The 13,300-nt window shown below is 61.7% G+C and overlaps 1 protein-coding gene across 6 annotated transcripts in view; it reads right to left on the bottom strand.

Moving 5' to 3' along the window:
* Positions 1-1,021: 1,021 nt before the first annotated feature.
* FGFR1 (fibroblast growth factor receptor 1) overlaps positions 1,022-13,300 on the bottom strand; it is a 29,173-nt gene continuing 16,894 nt past the window's right edge. For 2 of the 6 annotated variants that reach the window (XM_021535885.4, XM_085559127.1), the window contains 14 exons: positions 12,927-13,102; positions 11,110-11,233; positions 10,198-10,388; positions 8,607-8,751; positions 7,123-7,319; positions 5,467-5,612; positions 5,258-5,379; positions 5,038-5,148; positions 4,725-4,915; positions 4,507-4,629; positions 4,306-4,376; positions 3,913-4,050; positions 3,236-3,341; positions 1,022-2,827 (listed from right to left, as the gene is read on the bottom strand). In XM_021535885.4, the coding sequence (XP_021391560.1) occupies positions 2,651-2,827; positions 3,236-3,341; positions 3,913-4,050; positions 4,306-4,376; positions 4,507-4,629; positions 4,725-4,915; positions 5,038-5,148; positions 5,258-5,379; positions 5,467-5,612; positions 7,123-7,319; positions 8,607-8,751; positions 10,198-10,388; positions 11,110-11,233; positions 12,927-13,102 (2,018 nt within the window). In that variant the 3' untranslated portion in view covers positions 1,022-2,650. Of the gene's footprint in view, positions 2,887-3,235; positions 3,342-3,912; positions 4,051-4,305; positions 4,377-4,506; positions 4,630-4,724; positions 4,916-5,037; positions 5,149-5,257; positions 5,380-5,466; positions 5,613-7,116; positions 7,320-8,606; positions 8,752-9,432; positions 9,584-10,197; positions 10,389-11,109; positions 11,234-12,926; positions 13,103-13,300 lie in introns of all 6 variants that reach the window. The other 4 variants (XM_085559124.1, XM_085559126.1, XM_085559128.1 and 1 more) reach the window with 3 other exon arrangements.

The following is a 13,300-nucleotide window of genomic DNA, read 5'->3' as shown; positions in this document are numbered from 1 at the left end:
AAGCAGAGACCCTGGTGCTGGGCAGAGCAGGAGGGGCTGCAGGCACCCCCTGGGCAGGGTCCCAGCTGGGGGGTGCTCTGGTTCTGCAGGACCCCCCAGCACTGTGTGGGGCCTGAGGGGTGCTGAGGTCAGTTTTGGGGTGTGCCCATCTCCCAGATTGCCCACACGCAGAGGATGCCTTACCAGGAAGAGCAGAGAGGAGCTGAATCTTCCTGCTGGGCTCCAGCCATCAGCCTCTGTGGTTTCTGCTGGGTGCCAGCCAGGACAGCACCCCAGGGACCCTCCGTGCTGTGTCCCCATGGAATGCAGCAGGCACCCAGCTGCATGTGCCCCTTCCCCATCCCGGCAGGGAGCACCAGCAGCTCTGCTGCAGCTGCTCTGCTTATTATCATATTTAATTGCCCTCCTGGTAACCCCAGGAAATGAGCAGGAGACGGTGAGAGCTGCAGTTTGGGATGATGTAAACACCAACTCCAGCTCTCCCTGCGCCGCGCCAAGCCGGTCCCGGAGAGAGCAGTGATTTATGGAGCCCCCAGCCCTGCCCCCCTGCCTGGGCTGCGAGTTTAATCCAGGGCCGCAAATTCAACATAAATCACTTGATTAAAAGCTCTACTTAATTTAAAGGGGGTGGGGGTGGGCAGAGTGCAGCTGATCGATTTAATTTACACCGGGAAACAGCAACAGGCAGATGCATTTAAAAAGGCCGGTGATGCTGCAGCTGCCTCAGCTTAACCATTTAAGGGCTCCGGAGGGGCTGGCAGCCCCTCTCACCCCCTCCCTCCACGCACCGTCAGCCACCTCCCGCACTGCTGCCCAGGCCTCGTGGGGTGCAGGGCGCCAGAACGTTTTTATGGGGAGCGCTGGAGCCGTGAGAAACAGAATTCCCACAAAAGCAGCTGCCGTCACGGCTGCTCCCTGAGCGGCATCTTCCCAAAGTGCCTCCTGGCCGAGCTGGAGCACCCAGAGCCCCGCCAGCCCCCTCCCCATCGCCCCCCCCAGGGACGCGCCGTGGGCGGCCGAGTCGCGGTTAAAGTCTTTAATAATTACAAGAACTCCAGATTCATTACAGAAGAGTTTACAACAAATAATATTTCTTCATAGAAAGGCAAAATAAACTTTTCAAGTAACAGCGGCCCGGCTGCAGTGTCTCGGCACCGGCGGCAGGGAGGTTCCAGGTGGCCCCGGCCAGGGTGTGCCCCGTCCGTCCGTCCGTCCGTCCGCGCCGGTGCAGCGGAGCCGGGGCACCGGGACACGGGGAGCGCGGGCGGGCAGGGCTGGGCTGGGGCCGCTCCCCCGGTAAGGCACTGGAGCGCTGCCGGGGCGCGGGGGCTGCGCGGGGCTGGCCCCGAGCCGGCGGGAGCCCCCCGCTCCTCCCGGGCAGGGGGCAGCCCCTGCCTCCCCAGGGGCCGGGGCAAGGCCAGGCACGTAATGACAACGGATTCCCAAAAGGCATCGACACATTATTATTATTGTTTAATACAACCCCATATAAAACTGAAGCAGCAGCAGCAATTCTTATCGAGGGACCTAAACTGAAATAGGTTTAGAACATAATTTAAAAAAATAAAACCAGCAAAAATAGCAAAATATATGACTTTTTTTTTTTTTATAGCAACTGATATCTACCAGCCACTAGTACCTTCCTACCAAACTGGTATATCTCTGGTAACAACCCTTTTTAAAAAGACATGTAAATATATATTCATATTTATACATATTTTTCGTTATGTACATGGGACTCTGGGTTTAGCACGGGTGGGTTTGGTGCCTCGGAGCAGTGCAGGGCTCCTGCCCTGGATGTGCTGGGCATGGCTCAGCAAAGCCCACAGGTGCTAGTCCTGTGGCCCGGGGGCATCCTGGGCAGAGACAGCTCTGGGCACACTGAGGGTCCCAGCACGCCAAGGCTCCTGGCACACCAGGAAGGCTCCAGGCACACCGGTGAGGCTCCAGGCACACCGGTGAGGCTCCCGGCACACCAGTGAGGCTCCCGGCACACCGGTGAGGCTCCAGGCACACCGGTGAGGCTCCTGGCACACCGGTGAGGCTCCCGGCACAGCGGTGAGGCTCCAGGCACACCGGTGAGGCTCCCGGCACACCAGGGAGGCTCCCGGCACACCAGGGAGGCTCCCGGCACACCAGGGAGGCTCCCGGCACACCGGTGAGGCTCCCGGCACACCGGTGAGGCTCCCAGCACGCCAAGGCTCCCAGAGTGCCAAGGCTCCCCCTTGTGCAGCCCAGGAGCTGCTCCTGGCTCACCAGGTTCTCCAAGTGGCAGACCAGCCCGGCTCTCTGTGCCCAACCAGGATGTGCCAAACCGGGATGCCTGGCTGTCTCTTTGGCCATGCATTGCCCACAGGAGAGGATTTCAGCTCAGCCAAGTGGGAATACTCCAGCACAGAATTCATGGAAAAGAGGTTTAAAAACAAAAGGAGGAAGCGCCATGAGAACCCCAGAGCCAAACCCTTTGGGCAGTGGAGAGCTGACACGAGCGGCAGGAGAAGCTGGCAGGAGGTGGGTGGTTTTGGTTAGGTGAGATGCTACGGATGTCTCTGAACCCTTTCTGCAACAGCTCAGCACAACCAGGCTGTGCAGGCAGCGTCCACGGGCACGGCACAGCGTGGCACGGCACGGCACCTTGGCAGTGCCACCCTCAGTGTCGCTTCAGTCCACCATTGCTGTGCTGAGGGGGGAACTTGGGAAGGCATGGCTCGTCTGGGAGCGGGTCGTGGGAGAACACAGAGTCCTCTCCTGAGGAGCAGGTGGAGCTGCGCGTGTCCGGGAAGCCGGGCGAATACTGATCCAGCGGCATGGACAGGTCCAGGTACTCCTGTGTGGATATTCTCAGTTCAGTCAGAGAGAAAGAGAAAGATTTCTGCCAGGATAAGCCTGGAAAAAAGTCCAAGAGGAATGTAGACAATTTATTATCTTACTTTCTGTTCACATTGTTTATAGATATGTTCTGCCACACTAACCTAAGTCCAGTGCACCAATCAGGTGAAATGTTTTTACTTTAAGACCAATGGAATTAATGTTCACGATGTTCTCTATATAAAGAGAGAAGTGCTTTTGCATAAATGCTCATTTTGCCTTCTGAAATCGTGCGAGTCATTTCGCCCGTCCCTGGCTCAACAGCGTCGCTCCTGAGAGGGACAGACCCCAGGGCCGGGCTCAGGAGGGGACTGGGCAGCCCCCAGGGAGTGCCTCACCCAGCTGCCACCTGTGCCACCTCTCCTACCTGGTTGGAGGTCATGGCCACGATCCTGTCCAGGTCTTCCACCAGCTGCTTGAAGGTGGGTCTCTGGGAAGGGACGGCGTGCCAGCAATCCCTCATCATCATGTACCTGTGAGGGCGGGGCAGGCAGGGCTCAGCACGGGGCAGGCAGTTGGGGACCCCCACCCACAGGAGCAGAGAAGCACCAGGAACGTGTGCCCAGTGTCCCTGTGCCAGGCTGGACACACAGCCAGTGGAAGCACTGGGAACGTGTGCCCAGTGTTCCTGTGCCAGGCTGGACACACAGCCAGTGGAAGCACTGGGAACGTGTGCCCAGTGTCCCTGTGCCAGGCTGGACACACAGCCAGTGAAGGTGCTGCTCCAGGAGTTGGGGGCAATCCCCCAATCCCCCGTGTGCAAGGAGGGGAAACCCTTCTGCCTGCCCTCACGATCGAGGGAGGAGCATGCACGCAGTCCCGGCTGCTCCCTGTGCTGGGGTCATCCTGGGATTCCCTCCTGTCCAGGGAGATGCTGATTATTGCAAATCTGGTTAGCTGATGGTTTTTCAGGGCTGGGAACTGCTGGGACTGTAACTCCAAACATCTGCCTGCCACCCTCCATGCCCCAGCCCACGTTCTGCACCCAGCAATAGCATTCAGAGATTTCAAACCCCTCCTTCCCCATCCCAGCACTGCACTCACAGCTCGTTGGTGCAGTTGCTGGGCTTGTCCATCCTGTGACCCTCCTTCAGCAGCTTGAAGAGCTCCTCAACGGGCACACCGGGGTAGGGTGAGCCACCCAGCGTGAAAATTTCCCACAGCAGCACCCCGAAGGACCACCTGCGAACACAGGGCAGATGCTGGGGCACCGGCTCTGGGGCACTGACACCCCACTGGGCTCCAGTTTGTGTACGGTGAGAGACTGGATTGCTGAGAGGAACAACCATCCACAGCTTCGATTCACTTTGCAGGGTAAATGAGTCCCAGCACCAAACACAATTTGGATTCAAAATGTTTGGTTGACTGACACCAATTGTAACTTCATTAAATCAAGGTAAATCCCATTCGTGCATCTCCCCAGCAGGCCCTACTCACACGTCACTCTGGTGGGTGTAGATTCGGTCAAAGAGAGCCTCGGGGGCCATCCACTTCACTGGCAGGCGACCCTGGAACACAAAACCCACAATGGCTTCGTGAGGGAGCCTGGGGCAGGGGCGAGCCCTGCGTGCGTGTGGCATTCCCAACACAGACTGGAGCCTCCCCACCCTGCAGAATCCCACCCCACACACCACTCACATTTGTTGTCTTCTTGTAGTAATCGATGTGGTGGATGTCACGGGCCAGCCCAAAGTCAGCGATCTTCATCACGTTGTCCTCGGTCACCAGCACGTTCCTGGCCGCCAGGTCCCTGTGGATGCACTGACCGAGCACGGCGCCGTCAGCGCTGGACGCTTCCCCAGGGTGGGACAGCTGCTGGGCTCCCCGTCCCACCACAGCCTCCTGGAGCTCCTCACCTTCTTGGAGGCCAAGTACTCCATGCCCCGTGCCACCTGGTAGGCACAGGAGACCAGATCCTTGAAGGAGAGCTGCTCCTCGGGGACGCGGCTGGGGTTGTAGCAGTACTCCATGCCTGGGGGCCGCCGCGCCTGCAGGTACTCCCGGAGGTTGCCCTTGCTGGCATATTCCACGATCACATAGAGGGGTCCTAAGGGGATGGTGGCATGAGAGGCTGGAACCTGGAGCAGGGTGCCAGGCCAGCCCCTCCCAGCACACAGCAGCTGGAGGGGTGGCAGAGGGAACACCTCCTCCCCACTCATGCACCCTCACCATCCTGCGTGCAGGCTCCCAGCAGGTTGATGATGTTCTTGTGCTTGCCAATCATCTTCATCATCTCCATCTCAGAGATGAGGTCAGACAAGTCCTTCTCTGTGGCATCGGCTAAAGTGGAGGAGGCAGCACTTAGGGGGTGCCAGGCTGGGTTGCACAGCGCAGACCCCAGCCAGGGCTGTGGCATCATGCAGGGACCACCCTTCTTGCCGCCACTTACACTTGAGCATCTTCACCGCCACCTTGGTCACACGGTTGGGCTTGTCCTTGTCAAGGCCGATGGCTTCTGCCAGCACCACCTGGCCGAAGCACCCTTCTCCCAGGGGCTTGCCCAGGATCAGCCTGGAGGGAGAAGACCCCAATGCAGGGGAGCGGGTTGGTCCCAGCATCAGCAGCACCCTCCTGACCCAGCTGCCAGGGTGGGCTCACCTGTCCCGGGGCAGCTCCCAGCGCGGGTCCTCGGGGAGCTCGTACTCGGAGACGCCGGCCAGCATGGGGGTGCCGCTGGAGGAGAGGCGCGAGGGCCGCACCAGCATCACGCCCGAGTTCATGGAGGAGCTGGAGTCGGCCGACACCTGCAGTGGGGCCGTGGGTTACCTTCATGCAGTGCCCGGGCCACGGCTGGCTGCCCCCGGGGGGGAGACGGTGATGGGAGCCTTTGCACCCACCCCTGCCTGCAGCCCCCTGCCCACAGCCCTGCCTGCAGCCCCTCCTCACAGCCCCTGCCTGCAGCCCCTGTTCACAGCCCCTGCCTGCAGCCCCTGCTCACAGCCCCTGCTGCAGCCCCTGCTCACAGTCCCCTGCTCACAGCCCTGCCTGCAGCCCCTGCCTGCAGCCCCTCCTCACAGCCCCTGCTCACAGCCCCTGCCTGCATCCCCTGCCCACAGCCCTGCCTGCAGCCCCTGCTCACAGCCCCTGCCTGCAACCCCTGCCTGCAGCCCCCTGCTCACAGCCCCTGCTGCAGCCCCTCCTCACAGCCCCTGCTGCAGCCCCTGCTCACAGCCCCCTGCTCACAGCCCCTGCCTGCAGCCCCTCCTCACAGCCCCTGCTCACAGCCCTGCCTGCATCCCCTGCTAACAGCCCCTGCCTGCAGCCCCTGCTGCAGCCCCTCCTCACAGCCCCTGCTCACAGCCCCTGCCTGCATCCCCTGCCCACAGCCCCTGCTGCAGCCCCTGCCTGCAACCCCTGCCTGCATCCCCTGCCCACAGCCCCTGCCTGCATCCCCTGCCCACAGCCCCTGCTGCAGCCCCTGCTCACAGCCCCTGCCTGCAGCCCCTGTTCACAGCCCTGCCTGCAGCCCCTGTTCACAGCCCCTGCTGCAGCCCCTGCTCACAGCCCCTGCCTGCAACCCCTGCCTGCAGCCCCCTGCTCACAGCCCCTGCCTGCAGCCCGTCCCCAGCCCTGCCTGCAGCCCCTGCTCACAGCCCCTGCCTGCAACCCCTGCCTGCAGCCCCCTGCTCACAGCCCCTGCTCACAGCCCCTGCCTGCAGCCCCCTGCTCACAGCCCCTGCTCACAGCCCCTGCCTGCAGCCCCTGTCCCCAGCCCTGCCTGCAGCCCGTCCCCAGCCCTGCCTGCAGCCCCTGTTCACAGCCCCTGCCTGCAGTCCCTGTCCCCAACCCTGCTCACAGCCCCTGCTGCAGCCCCTCCTCACAGCCCCTGCTGCAGCCCCCTGCTCACAGTCCCCTGCCCACCCGGCAGTGCTGCTCCTCTCTGGAACTGTTAATTAGTCTCCATCATGCAGTAGCTCAAAATGCACAGCCTGGGAGCTCTCCCATCTCTTCAGTTTGTCCCACACTCTGTTCACACCTTAAAACTGTTGTAAATCCTCCTGGCTCTCCTCGTGAGCCCCGCCAAGGGGGGACGAGGGGGTGCAGCACAGCCCCCCCACTCTGCTGACCGTGCTGCCATTGGAGGCACGGCCAGGACAGTGCCCACCCCTTGTGCCACCGCTGGGGACCGGCTGCAGGGGGTGGCACGTGCAGCAGGGTGGGTCATCCCATTCCTCCCCCGCGACGTGCCCTGGGAAAGCTGGGCTCCAGGAGAGGCAGTAGGTGCAAACAAACCCCCTCTCTACTTTCTGTTACCTGTCTGCGCAGGGGGATGCTCTTGGCCAGCTTGTGCACGGCCAGCTGGCTGTTGAAGTCCGTCTTCTTGGTGGTGCTCTTCAGCTTGTAGATGATGATGGTCACCACCATGCAGGAGATGAGGAAGGCTCCTATGCAGTAGATGATGATCTCCAGGTAGATGGGAGACGTCATCATGGCTGGGGTGTCCTCAATAGCTGGGTCGGCGTGAACAGGGTGTTTGTTAGCACCTGCCAGGCCCCAGGGAGTGGCACTGGGGAGCCCCTGGCTCATCCCCAGGCTCAGTGGGGACATCAGTGCAGCAGGGACTGGGGGCTGCCCACCCACCCTTGCAGGGAAGGCATTGTCCCCAGCTCATCATCCCCACAGCCAAGCAATGCCTTTGCCACCTCTGCAGGTGGCCCAGGGTGGGATGGGGTCAGCTGGGACAGGCATGAAGTGGGAGGACAGGGCCTAAGCCATCCCACAGGGATGTGGCACCACGGGCACCTCTGGGGACAGCTTTCTGTCCCAGCTGCTGTGCTCTGCCCACACATGGGAGCTGCAGGTCCTCAGGATGTGGGGTCACCCCCTGCATGATGGAATGGGGTGTCTGGCCGTGCCTGGGGCTGTGGGAGCCCAGGCCTTACTTATTAATAATATTAATTACAGTAATTACCGGGGAGAGCTTGGAGCAGAGCAGCCAGTGGCACTCCAGTGGCAAGGACCTGCCTGGGCTGGTGGGAGAAGGGACCCACAGACCCTGCCTTGGTGGCTGAGGAGTGCTGGAGCCTTGAACACCTCAGAGCCTGCAGCCACATGCCATGGTCCATGGTGAATCTGGCAGGACGGGGCTGCCACTGCACCTTGTGCACCCCCAGCCTGACACCCCCAAAGAGCAGAGCCTCAGAGAGAGGTGTAAGAGGGAGCTGAAGATTCCTGCCCCACCTCTGAGCACACCCGGCTGACAAAGCAGTGGCTGATAACTGGGAAAGTTTTGGCTGGAAAGCAATGAGCACACAGCACCCCAAAACTTTCCCACAGCTGTTATCAGGCTTTGGTCCGTGCATTGATACTGAGCAGCAGCATCAATGGGGACGGGGCAGCCATCCCCCCAGGGCAAGCACACACACCCCGGACAGTCCCGCAGCGCAGGGCAAGGCCAGGCCCTGGCAGGAGGGAGGGCAGCACTGCCAGCACCCCCAAACCCCCCTGGTCCCCTGGGCAGGCAGCGCTGGCCTGGCCTGGCCTGGCCCGGGGGTGCAGCACTGTCCTGCTCCGGCGGAGCGAGCCCTGGTTAAGTTCCCCAGGTATGCATTGCCTGGGCCAGGGAGAGAGCGGGGGCAGACCCCAGCTGGGGTGGAGGGGGGCACAGAGCTGGGGACGCTGCCCCATCTGCAGGGCAGCACCCACGCTGACCCGGGGGACAGGGGCCGGGAAGTGCTCTCTCCCGGACCACAATGCATACATTGGAAAGGAGGGAGGAAAGGAAGAGGAGTATATACCTTCGAGAACTGTCAACCATGCAGAGTGATGGGAGATCCCAATAGAATTACCCGCCAAACATGTATACTCCCCAGCATCCTCAAATGAGACATTCCTTAAGTGAAGGACTTCCATTTCTTTGTCTGTCGTGTTAACGCCAGCCGTCTGGAAGGAAAAGTGGAAGCAAAAAACGGAGAAGCAAACGACATGAGATCATCTGGGAGGAGGCCAGAGAGGAGGGAGAGCCCAGTCTCATTTGCCAGACCCCCGGGGAGCAGACATAGACCACTGGAGACCTGCTAGAGAGACCCCCTCGGGATGACCACTCATCCCGGTGGACCGAGGGAGATGCTGTTAAAACCCTCCACCAAACGGAGTGTCCTGCCCATCCGAGCATGCTGGCGATGGGCTGCATGGAGAAATCACCCGGGCAGAGCCGGCCGGCTGGCTCGCTGACACAGGGAGGCACCAGGACAGGGATGGGAGGACAGAGACAGGACAGGGACGAGAGGATGGTGGCAGGAGGGCAGCACAGACAGGGGATACAGCACCATGCCAGTGTGGGGCGCCTGGACTGGCCTGATGGCAGCACCTTCAGACCCGGGTTCACTGGTGCCAGACCCAGCAGGCAGCTGGGCTGCTCTGGTGTCTGCCTGATGGGGAGGGCAGGACAGGACACACAGCGGAACACGAGACACCAGCACACAGCAGAGACACTGGGACACACACAGAGCACAGCGCCCAGCCGGCCCTGCCGGGTATTTTTCCATGGTTGTTGCACCAGAAACAGCAGAAACCAGAGAGCCCAGAGTTTTGTCTTCCACCGCCAGGCATTCTTCAGGTTACCTGTGGCCAGGGGCCTGGTGACTGTGAGCCACGCAGACTGGTTGGCCTCGCCAATATAATTGGAAACCTTACAAACATACTCCCCGCTCTCCGCCTCTGTCACATTATACAGGGTCAGCACCTCCGCATCAGAGCTATTAATCCCCGAGTGCTGGAACAGACCAACAACATGGAGTCACACGGATGTGCTCAGGGACCGAGTGCCGTGGCTGGCATCGGCTCTGCCAGCGTGGGTGGGAGGGACAGGGCTGCACACAGGGGCCAGAGGAGGAAGGAGCAGGCAGGAATGGGGCTGTAACCCTGCTCCCCCCTGCTTCCCAGAGGTCAGGAGCACAGCTGGGATGGCTGCATGGAATCACAGAATGGCTTGGAAGGGATCTTTAAAGGCCACAGCCCACCTCCTGCCACAGCTGGGCCAGCGTACCCACTGAGTGGCACTGCTGGGGTGCAGAGGGAGCTGCTGTCACTGGGACCATCCAGGGCTGAGCTCCCGGCTCCAGCTGTGCTCGCTGCCCGGGACAGCCCACCCAGCCCTGCGCTGTGTGCCCTCAGGGTCCAAAGGCAACACACAGCTGGCACACACAGCCCTCCCTGCTCCCTGCCCAGCAGGCTGGTGGTGGCTCTGCACTCCAGCTGCCCTGAGGCCAGTGGTCCCTAGCCCCAGGTGACTCTTCTGGCCCATCCAGGTGGCTGCCTGTGCCCTGCTCCTGCCCCAGGCACAGGGAAGCTGAGCCGTGGCTGGGAACACCCAGCATGTGGCTTTACCTTCAGGATCTGCACGTAGGGCAGGTTGTCGGGGCCGATCTTGCTGCCATTCACCTCAATGTGCTTCAGCCACTGGATGTGGGGCTGAGGGTCGCTGTAGACCTTGCAGACAAACTCCACGTTGCTGCCCAGGGCCACTGTCTTGTTGGCAGGCAGCCCTGCCTGCAGGATGGGCCGGTGCGGGGAGCGCTCTGCGGGACCAGGAGACGGGGCACCTTACAACGGGGCTGGGGGCGCCTGCTGCCCACCCGGGTGCACCCTGCAGCCCTCCATGCCCAGAACCCCTGGCTGAGGTGGGCACCAATGCACCCGACGCAGCGTTAGTGTCCCCTTGCCCAGGAGCCTGCCTGCAGTAGGGTGACAGCATCCAGGATGGGGGACAGGTGAAACCCCGGTGTGGGGGGACAGGGACATCGGCACCTATTGGGCAGGGTCAGAGGTCAAACAAACCTATGGAGGGCCCTGGCCATAAACAAAGTGGCTGCCACTGTGGTGAGTCAGCATTAACAAACCCCTTTGTTCACCTCGCTGACTGTTCCCTTCAGTTTGCTCAGTGTAATCAAATTAAATCACATTTTTAATGGTTCATTTACTGGCATTTAGAGCAGCTCCACATGTGGAACTGCTCAGACCAGCCTTCCCAGCTGGGAATTATGGCTAATAAGGTGATTAGGAAAAGTTTCTGTCCGGTCTATGAAATTATTTTCACCACAATTAAAACCCACCAGAACAGGGTGGGGTGAACCTCTTGTTGTGCTGCAGACATGGGATGGGAGGCTGCCCTGGGAATGGTGGGCAAGCCCCTTCCCTGGGAGCACAACCCACCCACCCTACAGGGCACAGCACCCGCTGCTGCTTGGGAAGGCTGAGGGGGAGGAGGGTGCAGGGGAGCCCCCAGCCCGAGCTTCTCACCCACGACGTCCAGCTGGTAGGTGTGGTTGATGCTGCCGTACTTGTTCTCCACGATGCAGGTGTAGTTGCCCTTATCAGATGGCACCACCGAATCCATGATGATGCTCCAGGTTGCCTGGCGGACCTGGGGGCACGAGGAGGACAGAGCCAGTTACGTGCAGCACACACAAGCCCCAGGCCCTGCTCATGTCAGAGCTGGTTCAACCCCTGGCACGGGCAAGACATAAATCTCCCTTTGAGGTCACCTTTCTCCTTCCCTGGGAGCTGTAATTGCTCCCAGCTGTCCCAGGAGGGACAGGAGCCACGCAGCCAGCTGTGCTGAGCAGCAGATGTTGTTGGCCGAGCGTGATGGGCTCGCCTGGTGTGGGGACACCGTCCCTGGTGGCCCCCGTGAGTGCAGGAGCAGACCAGCATTGCTCCTCCTGCAAGAGGGCTTCCCTGGCTGGCCCAAGGGCTCAGACCCCACTGCTCCCCACGGCCAGTGGGCCCCGTGCTGGGCAGTGGGCAGCTGCAGCCTGCTGTCCTGCACCACTGTGGGTGCTGCTGACCCCGTGCATCTCCTCTGGGAAAGTCCCAGTGGTTCTGCTGGGACGAGCACTGCCCAGGTCCCTCTGGCCACGGGGCACCAGGGGGTTCTCCAAAAGCCAGCCCTGTCACTACCAGCTCCAGCTGTGGCTCCTCATGTCAAACCCTCCTTAAGCCCAGCTGGAAACTGGTTATTTCCACAGTCCTGCATTCCACTGTTGGCTAGCCGGGCCACTGTGCTGTCACCAGCTGGCAGCCACAGCACTGCCAGCAGCCTCGCTCCTCCCCAGCCACGAGCCCATGTCCTGGGCTGAGCCTGTGTCCCTCCAGGACACACTGCACAGAGTGACGTGGCCGCATTCCTGCTGCTGTCCCAGGCTCCTGGCAGGAGCCCTGGCATGCAGGGCCACGGCTGGAGCTGCTTGTGACTTGTGGCATGGGACTCAGTGGTGATGGTGGCCCCACAGCCCCCTGGCTGGGCTGGTTCAGGGCTCCCAGCCTGGGAAACACTGAGGGCTCTGCAGCCCTGCTCCCAAAAACAGAGAGATGGCAAAGGGGACAGTGCTGCCTTCTGGCTGGTCATCCCCTCCCTTGGGGAGAAAAGGAACCTGGGGATGCTGGTCTGGAGCTGTGAGAAGCAGCACCGAGCTCCTCCCCAGCTCAGGGAGCTCCTCCCCAGCTCAGGGAGCCACTGTGGGCCCCAAAGACGGGCTGGAGTAGCCCAAGTGCTGGAGCACCTCACCAACCACTGCTGGGCACCGAGGGGCTCCTCCAGCCCAGGGGATGCCCAGACCCCTCTCCTTGCCTGGGCCCTGTCCTCGGTGGGGGGATTAGGCGGCCGAGCCAGGCTGGCTCCTTGGCACAAGCCCCCTCCCCAGGGCTGAGCTGGGACAAGCACCAGAAGCAGGTCACTGCTGTAGGGCCGCTCCCAAACTGCAATGCCAGAGGGGCCCATCCGCCCTGCTGGGGTGGGGGCGTGGTGCCTGTCCAGCCCAGAGCCCCATCCCAGTCCTGCCCCTCCCCAGGAGCCCCCCAGGCCCGCACAGAGCCGGGGGCTGCTCCCCCGTGCCCCACCCCTCCCTGTACCTTGTAGCTCCCGGGGCTGCTCCCCCGTGCCCCCCTGTACCCTGTAGCCCCCGGGGCTGCTCCCCTGTGCCCATCCCTGTACCTTGTAGCTCCCGGGGCTGCTCTCCTGTGCCCATCCCTGTACCTTGTAGCTCCCGGGGCTGCTCCCCTGTGCCCATCCCTGTACCTTGTAGCCCCCGGGGCTGCTCCCCCGTGTCCCCCTGTACCTTGTAGCCCCCGATGCGGTGGTCAGGTTTGAACTCTTTGCCGTTCTTCAGCCAGCGCAGGGTGGGGTTGGGTGTCCCACTCGATGGACATTTGAATTTCACTGTTTTGGCAGCGGGGACAGCATGGAGCTTCTTCTCCATCTTCTCAGGATAGGTCCAGTAGGGAGCGATGGCCTCTGGGGAGCAGAGGGAGGGCTCAGCATGGCCAAACCCAGCAGCCTCCTGCTCCTGCAGTAACCCAAGGATGCCCAGGGCAGGGCTGAGACAGGAACCAGGAGAGATGCCAGCATCAGGGAGGGGAGCCCTGGGACACCGGGCACTACCCACGAGCCACAGCAGCCCTTTCCCCGTGGGGTGGATGCTCAGCTGCAGCA

This window comes from Lonchura striata, chromosome 22 (assembly GCF_050655825.1).
Source record: "Lonchura striata isolate lonStrDom1 chromosome 22, ASM5065582v1, whole genome shotgun sequence".
NCBI lineage: Eukaryota > Metazoa > Chordata > Aves > Passeriformes > Estrildidae > Lonchura > Lonchura striata.
The sequence above is the reverse complement of the archived record's forward strand: the minus strand, read 5'-3'. Positions and strand labels throughout refer to the sequence as shown.